The sequence below is a fragment of the Telopea speciosissima genome, chromosome 10 (assembly GCF_018873765.1).
Source record: "Telopea speciosissima isolate NSW1024214 ecotype Mountain lineage chromosome 10, Tspe_v1, whole genome shotgun sequence".
Taxonomy (NCBI): domain Eukaryota; kingdom Viridiplantae; phylum Streptophyta; class Magnoliopsida; order Proteales; family Proteaceae; genus Telopea; species Telopea speciosissima.
The window spans coordinates 52,632,872-52,648,535 of record NC_057925.1 but is presented as its reverse complement, the minus strand read 5'-3'; the positions used below and the strand labels follow the sequence as shown (position 1 = coordinate 52,648,535).

Here is a 15,664-nt window from a genome sequence, read left to right as displayed (position 1 = left end):
CTGTAGTTTAAAAAAAAATGGACTTGTACACTTACTCTATTTTTCAAAAAATACAAAAATTAACAATCCGTTTGGAGATGACTGTTCAGTGATGACATTGTCGCTATTTGTCACTTGAAATGAAAATTTTGCACTCTTAATTCCCAAACCCTTTCTCCCTTGATTTACCCCCTTTCACCGTCATCTCCCTTGCTAGTTGACCTAACACCTTGGCCGAACTCCACCCTCTGCATCACCCTGCCTCACCTCTGGGAAGGCTTTCGCTAAGAGGGTTAGGGTTGATGCCAAGAGCAAGAATAAGGAGCTATCGCCTCAAGATGCGGCTCTGATGATCTAGATGGCCTTCAGAGCTTATTTGATTTGTCAATCACAAGCTCTTTGTGTGCTTCGCGACCTGGCTGTGGCCAAGGCCAAGTTGTAGAAGATTAGGGCATTGTTCAACAACTTCTCTTACCGCCGCCGTATTTCCCGCGATGTTGAAGACTTCTAAGAATTGAATAGATCCATGTTTCTGCTGTTTTTGGGAACTCTCTATTTTGTTTTTCTTCACTTCCCCACTACAACTGCGAAGACGAGCGGACTCTAATTTCACAGTATCCATCGTTTTTGGTAGAGACTAGAGAGTTGATTCCAATCATGGTGGAATGACTGAATAGTTCCCACAAATGTTAGATTAAGTGCATCCACCAAAAACGATTAGCCCCTTTGTATGCATGGTAAAGGCATGAATCTGATGCATTTTAGTTTCTATTCCAGCTTCGAATAAACTCTGCTATTCACAAAGTGAAATGCCCATGGAAATTGAAGTTTTCACGGATTGCAGAGTTCTGCTCCCATCCCATGCTTTCTAGGTATGTTGGTGGAAATTATGAACCCAACTCTTTGTTTTTTTTTGTTTTTTTTTTTGGGGTGTCACCCAATCTCTCAGCATCATTCCTTCACCCAACCATTGGATATCAAGATTAGTTGTGCCAAAGCTCTGTGGATGCTTTCCAAAGGGAGTGGGGGGCAGGGGTGATGCAAAGGGTGGAGTTCGGCTATTACTTTAGGCAAAGTACCTCCCTTAAAGTTTGCCTTAATTATACTTTCATCTGTGAAGTTTGAAAAATTTTACATATCACCTTATTTTCTAAATTAATTAACAAAAAAACCCAATCCGTTAACTGTACACATTAAATGTTAAAATTGTATTTTAATTGACCAAAATATCTTTCTTTAGAAATAACCGTCCATTGTTGCCATTGCTACTACACCTCCTAGGGCAACCACCATTGCCGCTGCTACTACACCTCCTAGGGTAACTCATCCATGGCCGCACCGTTTCCCCATCTCATAAAAAACTCACCACCAACGCCGAAGCTGTAATCTCTCTGACCAATGAACCTCACCGGAAAACAATGGCATGTAACCTCATCGGAGCAATACGAGATTCAAGGCCCGGGTGTGCACCGGTTGGAGTCTCAGGCACAACAACAGACGATCAATTCTCCTTGTTGACATCCTTGAGCAGCTTCTTCCTAGACATGATGGAGGTCTCGCCTGGATTAAGCTCCACGAAGAACCCACGCCCATCCTTAAACATAGTTGAAGAAGATGCAGCACCAGTGATCGTAGTTGCAGAGGGGAAAGATGAAGAAAAACAAAAAGGAAAAAGAAACTGAGAATAACCAAGGGGGAAAAAGAAGGCCAAACACAGCAGGTTAGAGAAAACATGCTCAAGCTTTCATGATTTTATTTTTCAAACATTCTCAGTTGCAAAGACAATTCTTTCGACAAAGCCCACCTGAAAACAAGCAGCATCAACAATTTCAAGGATAAGGATCGAAGCCCACGCGGTGACCCCGGAAGGTTGCCTCCTCCCAGTCAAACCAACAAAACCAATCCTAATCATCCCTATCGGAATAAGTCGGAACAAGGACACAAAGAAGAGTCCGGCCTTGGGCAAGACTTCTTTCACGGTGACCATAGCCGTTCCCCAAAAGAAGAAGGGAGAAATCAATGTAGCCCAATCCAAGAGGTCTTGAGCAAATCCTTGATCGAAAATCTTTGCATCTCTCAAGAGAAACATTGAGCTCTCCGGCTGCAACAAAGGGACGGTCTCAAATGAGAAATCCGGACGAACAGAGACAACGCATTCGATGTCGAGTCCAGTGCCGACGCAATCTACTGGAGAGTCCATTTCAGATTCGGGCCTTCTGCAAGACCCAATGATGATAGTTATCGGAACCCTCCTCCTAGCTTCTAAACCTAAACTTGTTTAACTCATTGGGGTTGAATGAAGAAAACAAGAGCAATTTTTCACACTAGGGGCCATGTCGATTTCTAGGTTTAAATTGTCTTGCAGAATTGTGGATGATCGTGGGTGCAGGGGAAGATGAAGAAGAAGAGGACATTAATGTCATTTTATCTCACAAGGTATATTGGTCATAATAGAATTTTGAAATTCCTACCGTTAGCAACTAATGTGTACAGTGAAGGGGCTGAAATTTTTTTGTTAATTAGTTTAGAAAACAGGGGTGGTACGTAAAATTTTTCAAACCTCACAGATAAAAGTGTAATTACATGAAAATTTCCCTAAAACAAACTAGAACTCAAAGGAGCATGGGCCCCCATTTTGATGGTCCAAAACCAGCGGCCAAGACTCCTGACACCCAGTTCCGCCGTTGGCCCATTAGTCCCCCTCACCTATGTATCTCAATGATTATCTCACTCGAGGAAAAAGTTTGCAGCACGTGATGTTTTAATATAAAAAATACATTACAGCGTTAGTACCAATCGGAAAAGTGCTTCTCCACCGCCATGTGTGAGGTGGGGCCCACTATCTCTCTCTCTCTCTCTCCTCATATAATTTACATTTTTTCCACAGTTGGTGGAAGCATATCTTGACGACCAGACCTTTCGCTCCCAGCGGAAGCAAACCTATTTATATTCTTTCTCCCTCCCCATCTCCCCACCTCCCCACCCTATATGCAAACACTTAAGTTTCCCTATTTTTAATCGTCTCCTCTCTCCTGTTGCAGATCCTTCTTTCTTCTTCTCCTACTTGCACTCTCTCTCTCCAGCGCGAACCATAGAATCCTCACCTGAAGCTTCAAGCAACCCTAATTATTACTGCGATTTCTATCGTAATTTAGTGAACAATTTCTCTGATATCGATAAATCTATGCAATTGGAATATCTTGGCTTGAAGGAAAAAAAAATCCTGATATCATATAATGGCGACAAGCGTATCTGCAGTTTATCTCAACGTCGTTGATGCTGTTGTCAATAAATTGCGCGAGGAGTTCATCAATGAAGGTGTCGATGAGTCTGTTCTCACCGAGCTTCAAGGGGTGGGTATATCTTTTTTTTTTTTTCTTTTTCCCCATCAACATTCTCCTTTTTTTCTGCTTGATTCTTTACAAAAATTCCCTTCTCTGTTGGTTTGGGGGGCGGGGGGGGGGGGGGTTGGATTAGGGTTTTTACCCTCTTGAGATTTTTGGCGCTTCTCTGTTGTTCCTCTTGTTTTTTTTTTTTTTTTTTTTACAATTTTTTCTTCTCTCTCTGTCTCTTTTCCTGGGTGCCGGTTTGGGGAGACAATCTAGGTATTGTGTTTTACTCTAGAGATTCGTGGTTAGTACTGCCAATTGATGGAATTGTTGGATTGTGGATTCTCAATGAAAATGAAGATATTGACATTTTATTAAGGGCATGGACTTTCCATCTATTTGACTTCGGATTTCCATATGCTTGTTCATATTTGAATAAATATTATGACGACTTTATAACTCAGCAGACTTGATTTTAAGTGGAAATGCTCAAAGTCTTATGACACTAGTCAGAGGCAACTAATTGAACTCAGTTGTACAGAGGCTTTTTGCGACGTATCATACTATTATTAGTCAGCGGATTAGATTGTCAGTGGGTTCTCTTGGAGAATTCTGTTTTGTGTTATCTGAGTTTTTTGTACTTAAATTTATCCAACATTAAAACTGCAGTTCAATCTCAGAAGTCAGTAGGATGAACAGAAAACCTACTTATGGGACATATTGGAGGTAACTAATTGGGGGCTGTTTTTGCAGTACCAGACAGAGTCCTCCAGTGGTACTCTAAACATAGGAAGAATTTTCAAAATGTTATTTTCTGCTGACGAGAAACTGTACCATAGGGTTTTTGAACCTTTGACATTTAAAAAAGATAAAATGTATCAGGCTTTATATGAGAAGTTGTCAATAGTTTGATTAGTTTTAGGGTTGGACTGTAATTTTGTTCATGGTTTTTCGTCCCCTCTTGTGATGGACTGAAATAAAAAGCCCACTGCGTAGGTCAAGAATCAACCAAAAGTTTGTAAATTTTTTTTTGTTTATAATTACAAGTCAAGAGGCAGTGTTCAAGTAGGTGTCATTTTAGGTGTTAAAGTCCAAAGTCCTACTTCAAGTCACCAGATTACTAATTCTAGTGCTAGTATAGGTCTAGAAAGCTGTTCTATGGTTGCATTTTGGACATTGGTATCCAGGATTGTGTGTATATTCAGTGTTCCATGGCCTTGGTTTTAGTTCTGCTGCTGCTGTATGCTTCTTACTGCTATTGGTCTTGCTGCTGTTCTTGCTTTTCACATTTTTTTTAATCAATTCAGGTCACTTCATGTTTTTTGTTCTAGTTTAATTTCTACTTTCTGTTATACCTAGGTTGAATACTGTGATTCTGTTTTTAATTTGTGTCCATATTCAATTCTTCCTAGCATACTATTATTCTGCACTTTATGGATACATTGTCATTACATCAGCAACCATTCTCTGGGCAACAATCACGACAATGAATCCATTTCTCAGGTTCTATTGTAGAGACCAGACCATGCAATACCTTAACTGCACCATCCTAAACCCCAGATATTTCAATCTTTAAGTTTCCACCCCTTCCTTGGATTCTGTAGACAATTTGCATAAGTTTTGTCAGATTCTGAGTTGTTTTGATTGTCTTCTTTAGTTTTCTTTGTTGTTTTTCACTTCGAAAACTTAAAAGAAAAAATGATTTCGTTGTTCTCTTCCACTTTATTTTTCCTTATAGACTAAGATTCTACTTACTATTCCTTGTGGAATTAAGATTCCTATTCCTAATACAATTCGATAGTGAAAGTTAGTCCCCTTCATCGCACTGATTTGAATTTGACTTTTTGTATTTTTATTTATAAATGCTTATTATGGATTAAATTTTGCCTTTTAGAAATCAACCATTTGGGCTAATTACACGAGCAAAATAGAAAGTATAGGTATTTCATTCTTGATGTATCAAATTTTCTTCAGGGAACTTAAATATACTTTTCTTGATTATACTTATCTATGTTTCCCTACATATCTAAAATTTGTGCCTGATATCCATGTGTTATTTACCAGCTATGGGAGTTAAAAATGGTGCAATGTGGAGTTATAGATGGTCCTATAGAAAGAAACTCTGCTTCCAGGGGATCTGGTGTTCCAACCCCAGTGCATGATCTGAATGTACCATATGAAGCGACAGAAGAGTATGAAACTCCGACTGCTGAGATGCTCTTTCCACCGGTAAGATTATTTGTATTGCTTAAGTTCTGTTATATTCTCAACAAATTTGTATGCACAGTTCAAATGGTCAATAGGCTTATGTCATTAATTTCCTTGTTGGAAATTAGAACAAGGTAATGACACTTAATCTTAACTTATAAACCAATGGGCTAGGAGCATATTTTTCAAATTTTACTTATGCTTATTGTTCAATTCTAGAATGATCCTCCTTTTATCAAGTATGAGTGAGTCTGATTTCTTCACAGTGCAAAATTCCATTATAAACCTGTTAATGACATGTATGCAAGGCAAAAAATCCCCTTGTCTTGTTTCTGTGGCAAAAGAAAAATGGTGAATGTATCTAGGTCAGTGTTCTTAAAAACAGATTGGCCTCTAAGATTCGTCGGGGCTTCTGTTTGACATCCTGACATTCTTAGCAGCATCTGAATGTATCAGGGGTGTTAAGTAATAAAAGAATATAAATTTTCCTTAACAACCAGCTAAAGCAACTTTCACTAATTTTCCAGTGTGAACAGTAGTATGAGAGAAGCCATAAAGATTGATGTAGGGAGGGAGAGAGTCAAAATCTGCTGTATCATTTTTCTTCCCCCCTCCCCCAATAATATATAATTAAAAAAAAGATAAAAGGAAAAACTTGAATATAGTAATGAGCAAAAAATATTGGTGTGCATAAAGGGGAGAAAGAGAAATTTCAGAAAGGTCTAAATAATCTATTTCTGAAAGAGAGAGAGAGAGAGAGATGGTAGTAGGAAAATGGTGGAACGCAACAGTGGCATGGCACTTTCTCCTTAGCAGATGTGATGGATTCTCTTTTACTTCTTTGCAAATGTGAAGACTGTGTTTGGTGAGAGTCTTACAGAATGAAGTGTGAGAAAATGTAGGGAAATGAAATGAAGTGAAAGAAAATGAAATTCATTACTTAGGACTGTTTGTGTTTTTTTTTAAGATGGCGTTGGAATAATCCACAACGGTTAGGAGGAGCTGAATAGCATAGCGATGCAATTCTAGGTCATAAAACCTGCTTGGGATCGCTATTGGCCCATCCAAGTGATAAATGGCTCAAAATTTAAAGGTAATGGCGTAATTTCTGGAGAAGTGTAGGACCCTTTTGGAAGAGGCAAACAATAGCTAGGAATCACAACTACCAATCCTATCGAATCCAGCAAGAATTAATCCCAGAAATCAACTAGCAATTGAATGGTTGGTTCTGAAATCATGGAATGGCGGTAATAGCAAAACCAGCTAAGATACCAAATTTGGTTCTCTCAGCAGTAAGGGTTTTAGGAGGTGAACTCCTAGGACTGAAGTCGCCTCTGGTAGGTAAGTATACACCCAATATATGAGAAGGAACAGAGGAGGGGTGAGGGAGAGTCGAACCAGTTTGTGAGGGTCCAACAGTACTGCTGGAACAGGGTAAGTGTGGGTAGGTTTCAGAAATTCAAAGGGAAAAAAGACATGGAAGGAAGAAGAAAATTTTGGTGAAGTCTAATGAATAAGAAGCAAAGTAAGGGAGAACAAGGGAGGTCATTCTCTATAGGAGTAAGAAGAATAGATCAACGGAGGGAAAAGGTAGAAACACACACGGCCAGCTCTTGGCTCCAAGCCATGGTAATGTAAAACCCACTAAATTCAATTCATTCCATCTCTAATCTCCTTGTTGGGTTATATGCAACATTCCATCTTTAATCTCCTTGTAGGGTTATATGCAATATATAAATATTGAAACTTCAACTTACATTCCAAAAAAGAAATTGAACATAACTAGGAAACTAACAGCAAAACAGGAAGCTATCTCCTATGTTACCCTACTTTAAAATAAACAAAATAAAAATAAAAGATTACAATATTACCTCCTACCAACCCCCTTTGGATCAAAAGCCAATTTTGGGACCGTTCGTCTCGGTCTGGTTTCCAGATTGAGTCATGCTGGTCCAGCCATGATAATTCTCTTGCATTATCCAAACCACAAATTTGCCACATACGGTGGTTCTGCCGGAACGAGTCCAACTTGGGTCATTGGCGAGAAGAGAAGAGAAGAGAGGTGAGAGGGTTACTACAAGAGGGAGAGCTGCTTGAGATTCACACACACACACACATACAGAGAGAGAGGGACCCTAGTTTGTTGGCAAGAAAGGGAGAGAGATGGCTTCTGAAATGTAGGTTTCACCATCACAAGGGGTCCTGCAACGAGGGATTTCACCATCATTGAAATCGCAAGCAACGAATTGATGCCTAAGCAAGGGCTCCCATTGATTCCTCAAATGGGCTTCAAAGAGTCACACCTGATTGTTAAAAAAATAAAATACAGATCACAATAACCATTACAACATTATAATGGTGCAGCTCCAGCAATAAGCAATCCTCCAATGAGGGGTTACCAACTGATGCTCGCTAACATTACCTTGACCTCTGATTAACACTTGAAATGGGAAGGTACACAGCGTGGTGAAATAGGGGAAAGTGGGTATCTTATAAATCAGGGCACTGAGATAAATGCTTTTCCAGTCTTATCTTTCCGGAACACCAGCCACTGTAGTAGATTGATTTTAACCGTTGTCGATTTCCCAACTTTGTTAGGAAAATAGCAAAATCTGACCAATTTGATCGGATTATGTAACAGTGCCTTGTTGTGAGAGCGTGGTGTTAAACGTCATATTGGAAGGGTAGAATCGGAAATAGAATGTGAAATAAGCACACGTGTATTGGGTGTTAGTAAAAGGCACCTATTTAATTTTACTTTGGTTTTTATCGAATGTGAATGAATATAGGTGAGAGGCATCGACTAATGCCCCTTAACTTTTCCTGCGCAACCTTTTCTCCTTCCTCTCTTCATCTTCTTCTTTCTCTCTCCCTTTTCTTCTTGACCTCCATTGTTGCTGTACCATATTACAAGTACGAACTCCTGGGAGAGTATAGGAAAAGCGCTAAACCCAATGCGGGTTTTCTCATGACAACAACACGTCCAAAAATTATAAGTGGAATTTTTACATTCTCATACTCTCTGAAGAACCAAACACAGATGGATGGGAAATGGGCCCCGAAGAAAATTGTGGGGGGGGGGGATTTCATTAGTTGTGGCTTAGAGGCCGGACCTCGACGAAATGGTAAGGTTGCTCCATTGCAACCTAGTGGTCGTGGGTTCGAGTTAGGAAACAGCCTCTTTGCGAAACAGGGGTAAGGCTGCATACATTATGAGTTATGACCCTCCCCAGACTCCACAGTGACAGGAGCCTCGTGCACTGGGTACTCCCAAGGTTTAAAGCATCAGTATCGGGTATCATATTGGAAGGGTGATTTTAAGAGATGTATTGTTTTGTATTGGGGAGACACAAGTTGCAAAATACAGTTTTGAAGCATAAAACACTATAAATGAGTAATATGTAAGATATATCATGTATAAAAAGTAGAATAAAGTACGATGAGACAAGGGCTTTCGATCGATTATATATGGAGGATGAGGTTTTTTACATGTACTAATACCTTCTTTTTTTTTAGGTATTGTATCAGATACTATACGTATCAGTTAGTATCGGCGGATATGGAATCATACTTTAAACCTTGGGTGCACCCTTTTTTTTTTTTATTAGTCGGAGCTTGAATAATCTTTGAACCTCGGTTTTGAGAATCAGTTGACTAGGCAGTTTGATGACATTTCTGGTGAACCACTATCTTAAGTGGCTGTTTCGGTCATTATCAGTAAAGATTTAATATAGACCAGTCACAAGTGATAACCAGTCCACTAGAGGGTCGCAAACTTCAGGTCCGACAATAGTAAATACTTTGATCAATTGTCAAATTTGTAGGAAATTTCAGAACAATACATTAAAAGTACATAAATAAGAAATCGAAGAAGGGAAGAAGAAGATAGGGTAGTCTTTCTCAGACTCGGGTCTCTCACCATACTCTCTCATAAAGCAAAGTACAAAGCTATATTTTGTTCTCAATCTCATTAATCAAATTCGTGTACAAGTTTGTAGCCCCTCACAAATTTATATATAAGACTACAAAACAGACTCAAACACTAAAAAGGAAAGGCCTAACCCAATCCTTAACTCATAAGGTAACACATAAACTGACTACGAAACTAAAATAATGAAAGAAACTGACTCAAAACATGACTCTTAACAAACTAATGAAGTAAATCCCATTTTCCTACTTTCTACATATTTTAGCCCATTAAAGTGGCCCATTACAAAGAAAACCCATGGGATCAAAGGCCCAATAACACCTACATAACCCAACCCAAGGCTTATTTTCAATAAAATAAGCCCTTTAGGTGACTTATCTGCATCAAGATTCCTCCCCCTTCCCTTGTCTCTCCAAAGGCCCATGAAGCAAGGTATGATTAGGATGGAATTGTAGGGCTGTACCGAATGCCGTTTCAAATGGTGTTCTGCCTTTCCTTGCAAATGGCAGTCTAGATTTTAGTGTGTCGTTCCCCCATCACCACGGTTTCTTATTTTGGGTTTTAGTTTATGACCTTGTGGAAGGGGAAACATTGAGAACCCAATGGTTTATCACATGTCTGACGCTAGATGGGTCAATGCCAATAAGGACCCCTCACCCATCTCATTGATCAAATTTCAGCCCAAAATGAGCACACTGTATGGGTTAGTATGTCCAGAGTTGTGACAAATTACAACAATGCAACTGTATGGGTTAGTATGTCCAAAGTTCTGACAAATTACAACAATACCACTAAGTGCTGCAAGTTACTTGTGAGATGGGTGTGGGGTCTTGTATCACATGGACCCATGCTCCGTCTGTCCACTTCGCCACATAGTAAGTGTGAGTTGGTGGCAATGATGATATAAACAAGCCTTGAAACTTTTAGTTTTTCAAGTTTCAAAGTCATCTATGGTATTTATATAAATTTTGTAATTTACATGTCAGCCGTACACCCTCATGCTGAATCAACATATGTTTATATCTCCACCAGAGTGTTATAATAATTATATTCCAGTAGGATTTGTTGGTCCCTGTGTAAGTGAACAATTTCACCTGAGTCCTGGTATATGTTAAATTTTAAAATTTAAAGTGGATTCCTATCATTAAGCCTTAAAAAACCTAGTTCAAAGTCCCCATTGTGTTGATTGTATATATTGAAATGCAAGAACGTAGGAAGGATGCAACTTATACTTCTTCATGGGCATGATAGATTGAATTTTTTTGACTGAATTCACAATGACTCTTCATCCCAACTATTCAAGTTCCAGCTTAAACTTATAACCACAAGGGATAGGCTTCTAGGAGCACAACACCTCCATGAGATTACTGTTTGGAAATGTTAGAAACAAACCTATGCCAATCCAGCTCTCTTTCTCTCTATCAATTCCACTCATTTCTTTGCATTTGTTTACCATGTAATAGCTTCTTGCATTCATAATATACTGGTTACCTCTTTCTCTGCTAATGCTTGTACACTTTTTGTTTTCATCTTCAGACTCCTTTACAGACACCCATACAGACACCTTTGCCTGGAGAACCTGGTGGATATCAATACATTCCTGGTGGTAATGCCGAATATGGGGCAGTTTCTGATTCAGGGCCTGCTGCAGATATTAAGATTAGAAAGCCTGCTCCTTACATGGTAGTTGGTTGGATGATTGTTTTTACTCCTTTTTTGTACACTGATTTTTTTTTTTTTACGATGGAGGTCTTTTGTTTGAAAATGGTTTAGAAGTGTGTGCAGGAAATTTATGCATTAAAAGGGTAAAAATGCTGGTAAATGTTCCTTCTCTCTGGTGCATCATAAAAGAAACGGAAGTACAGAGAAGATATAATGGTGGGGAGTAGGTAGGATGAACCCTAGGTTCAGACTAAACACCCCTCTGACAAGATCCCAAGTCATCCAAAACAGAAAAGTCAACAGAAGTCAACCTTCTCAGATGAAGGTCAAACTTTAACAATCACTCACGAACATTTAGAATAGATGGTCACCATAATACAACAATGATCTAAGGTCTAGATTAATCACATTTAAAGATTAACTAAATCTGAAAAACAAAATTCAACAAAGGGGAGAAATTCAATTGCACAAGATCGGAGACTCAGATCAGTCTCTAAGCCCGATCGAGTATCAATCTAGATAGGTACTTTCAATCCTTAAAATATAAATCAATGTTCAATGGTTAGATTTAAGGTAATTAGAGAAACTTCAGTTCTGGACTTGAAACATGACAGAATTAGGAGAAGATTAATATCAGCAGATCAGAAGATCTGATCTTCACCAAACCCTGGTTGAAAGTCTCTTTTAGGGAAACCTTGAATGCCCCCAAAACTCACCCTGATCTGATGGTCAGATCTAATTCAGGTGGGGTATCAATTCAGACTGAAATAGGTTCTAAAAACAGAGCAGCCGCAGGGGTTAAGCAGTGATACCTTTGATGTAATTCAGCACTAACAGAATACTTAGGAATATCAATTGATTATCGATGGTTGAATCACTTGAATCGGAGAATAATCAAAGAACAGCAGTATCAATTGATAGGAGATTCAAACTGTAACTTATTTGCAGGAAGCACAGCAGTATCAATTGATAGGAGATTCAGACAGTACCTTATTTGCAGGAAAACATATTGTAAGAAAGAAGGATAGATAGATAATGGCTTCCCACCAAACCTGGACCAGAATCCCACTGTTCCGTAGGGTTTCCCACCCTCTACTGAATCGCATAGCACCATTGAAGTCAATGGCCATTACAAGTTATTTATAGAAAAACTGAATAACAATTCTTATCTGACTATGAAAGTAAAATCCTATTGCTAATAGCAGACACAACTTAAAAAGGAAACATCCCACACACAGGTGAGAGTGTTCCAAGCTAACTAAACAACTTAAAATAAAACTAGCTAATGCTAAGCCCACAAACTGGGCGTAGTTCTTCTTCTTCTTCTTGCGGGAGTAAGTAATACTCCTTGCCTGCATCATATAGTGTATGATTTAATGTGCCCCTGAAAGCAATGGTTTCTTTTTCTTGCAGCAGCCACCGTCTCCATTGATGACTCAAAGACCTCTTGGGGTTGATGTTAATGTCGGTAAGTGGTTGGTGGATATATAGAAAATCACCATTCTCACTTGTAGAATGCATGTACTGAATTCAATTTGGATTGTCTGTGATACATCTTTGTATTAAATATTGTTTTACAGCCTATGAGGAAGCAAGGGAGGAGGATGAAGGAGGAGGAATGTCTCAACCACAGCCTCCCATGAAGGTTGTTCCTGTTTTAGTGTGTTTACGACGTTTTCCTGATTTCTTTAAATAATTCTATGTACACTGGTACTTTGGCACATTTATTTTCCTCTCCTTTTTTGCCCCCTTATTTCTCTTCTTCTTTTCTGTGCTCTGGTTGTCCGCTCATAGTATCAGTTTGCAAATGTTTTAGGATTTATTCAATTAAAGAAAAGTAAAGTATTGCTCCTATTTTTCGCTTTTGTTGATGGGAAGTTAAAGTTCTGTTTCAGGAATTAGAATGGGATGCTATGCCCAGACCTCGATATAGATTTTGTTAGACTTCAATAAGATTAACCGCTGATGGCGATGCCAAAGGTGGTTAACTCTTGCTAGTTTTGCTCTTGTATTTTTCCTTTTAAGGTAGATAGACCATGTTGTCTATCCATGTACTTTATTTATTATTTTTATTATTCTTCATCGCTCATCTTTTAGTGGAAAAAAAAAACATTTTATGAAACTTATTACAGAGTGTCCTTTTGTTTGACACTTCAACTTCAATGTTAATAGCGTCTACACATCAAAGTATAATAGTAATAGGGGTGTCAAACAGTTGATTTGGGCCGGTTCCAGTTCGACCTATAAGGTTTTTGGGTTTCGGTTCGGGATCGGTTTGTGTTAACAGGTTTGAAACGGTTTAGATCAGTTTTAAAAACCAGTATCAAACCGTTACCAGCCCATTTTTAAGTTTTTCTTTTTAGACCGAAACTCATTTGCCTGATGGGGGCCTTACTAAATGGGCTGGGCTCCTTTTTTTTTATCCAAACAAGTTTGAAAGAGTGCAATGGCATGGAAGTAATTATATACTTAAGGTTTTATCGGCTTGTACTGGGTTGGGTTTTCAGTTTGGGCCTATCGGTGGACCGTCGGTGTAGCCCGAATCGAGCCTAAACTGAGGGGTTTTAAATTGCTGAATCTGAAACCTGCCCTATAAGGGTTTGTCTCGGTTCGGTTCGGTCCTTAGCGATTTGGATCGGATGGGGTCGAATTGGCCGGTTCGGTGCATCTTTTGACACCCCTATATAACAGGGAACTTTCCTTGTGGAAATTGGGTTGAACTTCTTTAGTTTGTCCTTTCAGTGAACAAAATTATTCCTCTTAAACTGTGTTGAAACTTGAAACTCCTTATATTAGGCAAAAGTTAACGAATCAGTTATTTTCTGTGATGTGATTTATTGTTCCATTGCTCCTTGTTATAAATTTTCTTCAGGATTTTTTCATGATGACTTCTGGCAAACGGAAGAGAGAGGAGTACCCTCCACATTTACTTCCAAATGGATATATTCCTCAGCAAGATGGGTCAGCAGATGTCTCTTTGGATTGTTTTTCCCAAGCAACGGTATAGAAAAATTCCTAGACCTTTTTCTTTTTCTTTTCATTTTTAAAATGAGTTTCATTGTGCTTATGAGATGAGATAAGATCCTGAAATTATATTGCAAATTAAAAAAAAAAAAAAAGTTGTTCGTCTTGCCAAGGGCATAATTTTTAAGCAATTTATGTTCAGTCATGTCTGGGCCATATTATCATGAATTTATTCATTCATCCTGGACATGCTTCTGCTAAAGGTGTACCTAGTGCCACTATAATTGAAATTTAGGGGCTTTCAACTTACCAACCTTGTATGTACTCATTTGTCCTGTTCTTCTAAATGTAGGTTCCTACGCTGAAGAACTCAGCAAATGAAGATCATTCAGAGACCCTTGATGACAGATTAAAGATTCAAGAAAGAAGGAATGCTGATGATACAATTGCTTCAATAATTAAAATGAGGCAGGCTTCTGCAACCATTCCACAGCATGATGGTTACGATGATATCTATAATGATGTAAGCTAATAAAATCTCTGTTATTTACAATGTTTTGAGCTGCCCGCTAATTGTCAAGGCTCTGATGTTTTCCATTTTCCTATTTAATATGTTGGAAAGGGAGTCCGCACGGAAGACTACAATACACCATCATACTATGGTAAAGCCTTGACAGAAGGATTTCCTTTAGTTTTTAGAGTCTTTGATTTGCTTACTTATTAGTTTCTTAAAGTAGCATTGTGTGATTCCAAGTTTTGGAATAGCATAATCGAAAGAAGTAAACAAGACAGCTTGTTTTTTTGCAGATGCACTTCCTGGTAATGAAGTGGGAACACCAAAGCCAACAAAAACTGAAGCATTAGAAGATGATGAACCACCTCTAAATGAAGATGACGATGACGAGTTGGATGATCTGGATCAGGGAGATGAAGAGCCCAGTATAAACCACCTGGTATTGGCACAATTTGAAAAGGTATGTCTCATGGGCAGTCTATGCAGTTCTTGTATGACTTGAATGAAATGTTTAATTAAGTCACTCATTATGTTCGGAGTGACTCAGTATATAGAAATGAAAAAAGCCCAGCTCTACCATAGATTAGGCTCATAGTCAGGCGAGCTGAGCTGCAAGAAGTCCACTCGTCGTTGAGTATTTCCGTTTGCAAGAATAGCCACCCACTTCGATTATCCAGACGACAACAATAAATAATAATCAATGGTATTCCACCTTGTTAGGCAGGAATCGGAGGATAGTCAAGTAGTCAACTAGACGCATCAGCTGCAGGAGGGGTCAAAAGTGGCCACAACCCCCTTGTCTTTTGTTTTATTGAATCGAGGGATCAGTTTACCGCTGGACACCTCTGATCCTGAAATCCACCAAACTATTTCCCTGGAATTTTGTCTTTCCTGAATGAGAAGGACGAGAAAAAAATAAAGAAAGAAAGATTGGTAGCTTTATGGGATCACATCTGCATTATCCAATTTGATGTTGCATTCCATTGATTGTAAAAATCAGACAATATCATCTGTTTGTCTACAATATTTAAGGATTCAGCTTTCTGACTCAAGGAATAACTTCTTTTGACATTTCCACAG

The 15,664-nt window shown here is 38.8% G+C and overlaps 1 protein-coding gene across 1 annotated transcript in view; it reads left to right on the top strand.

Annotated features, from left to right (window-relative positions):
* The first annotated feature begins 3,135 nt into the window (after window positions 1-3,135).
* The window catches only part of LOC122644097 (transcription initiation factor IIA subunit 1-like), a 14,956-nt gene continuing 2,427 nt past the window's right edge, over window positions 3,136-15,664 (top strand). Inside the window, exons 1-9 of the mRNA XM_043837697.1 lie at window positions 3,136-3,332; window positions 5,373-5,537; window positions 10,981-11,127; window positions 12,520-12,574; window positions 12,687-12,751; window positions 13,979-14,107; window positions 14,423-14,593; window positions 14,693-14,732; window positions 14,878-15,044. Of these exons, the coding sequence (XP_043693632.1) occupies window positions 3,216-3,332; window positions 5,373-5,537; window positions 10,981-11,127; window positions 12,520-12,574; window positions 12,687-12,751; window positions 13,979-14,107; window positions 14,423-14,593; window positions 14,693-14,732; window positions 14,878-15,044 (1,056 nt within the window). The 5' untranslated portion in view covers window positions 3,136-3,215. The remainder of the gene's footprint in view (window positions 3,333-5,372; window positions 5,538-10,980; window positions 11,128-12,519; window positions 12,575-12,686; window positions 12,752-13,978; window positions 14,108-14,422; window positions 14,594-14,692; window positions 14,733-14,877; window positions 15,045-15,664) is intronic.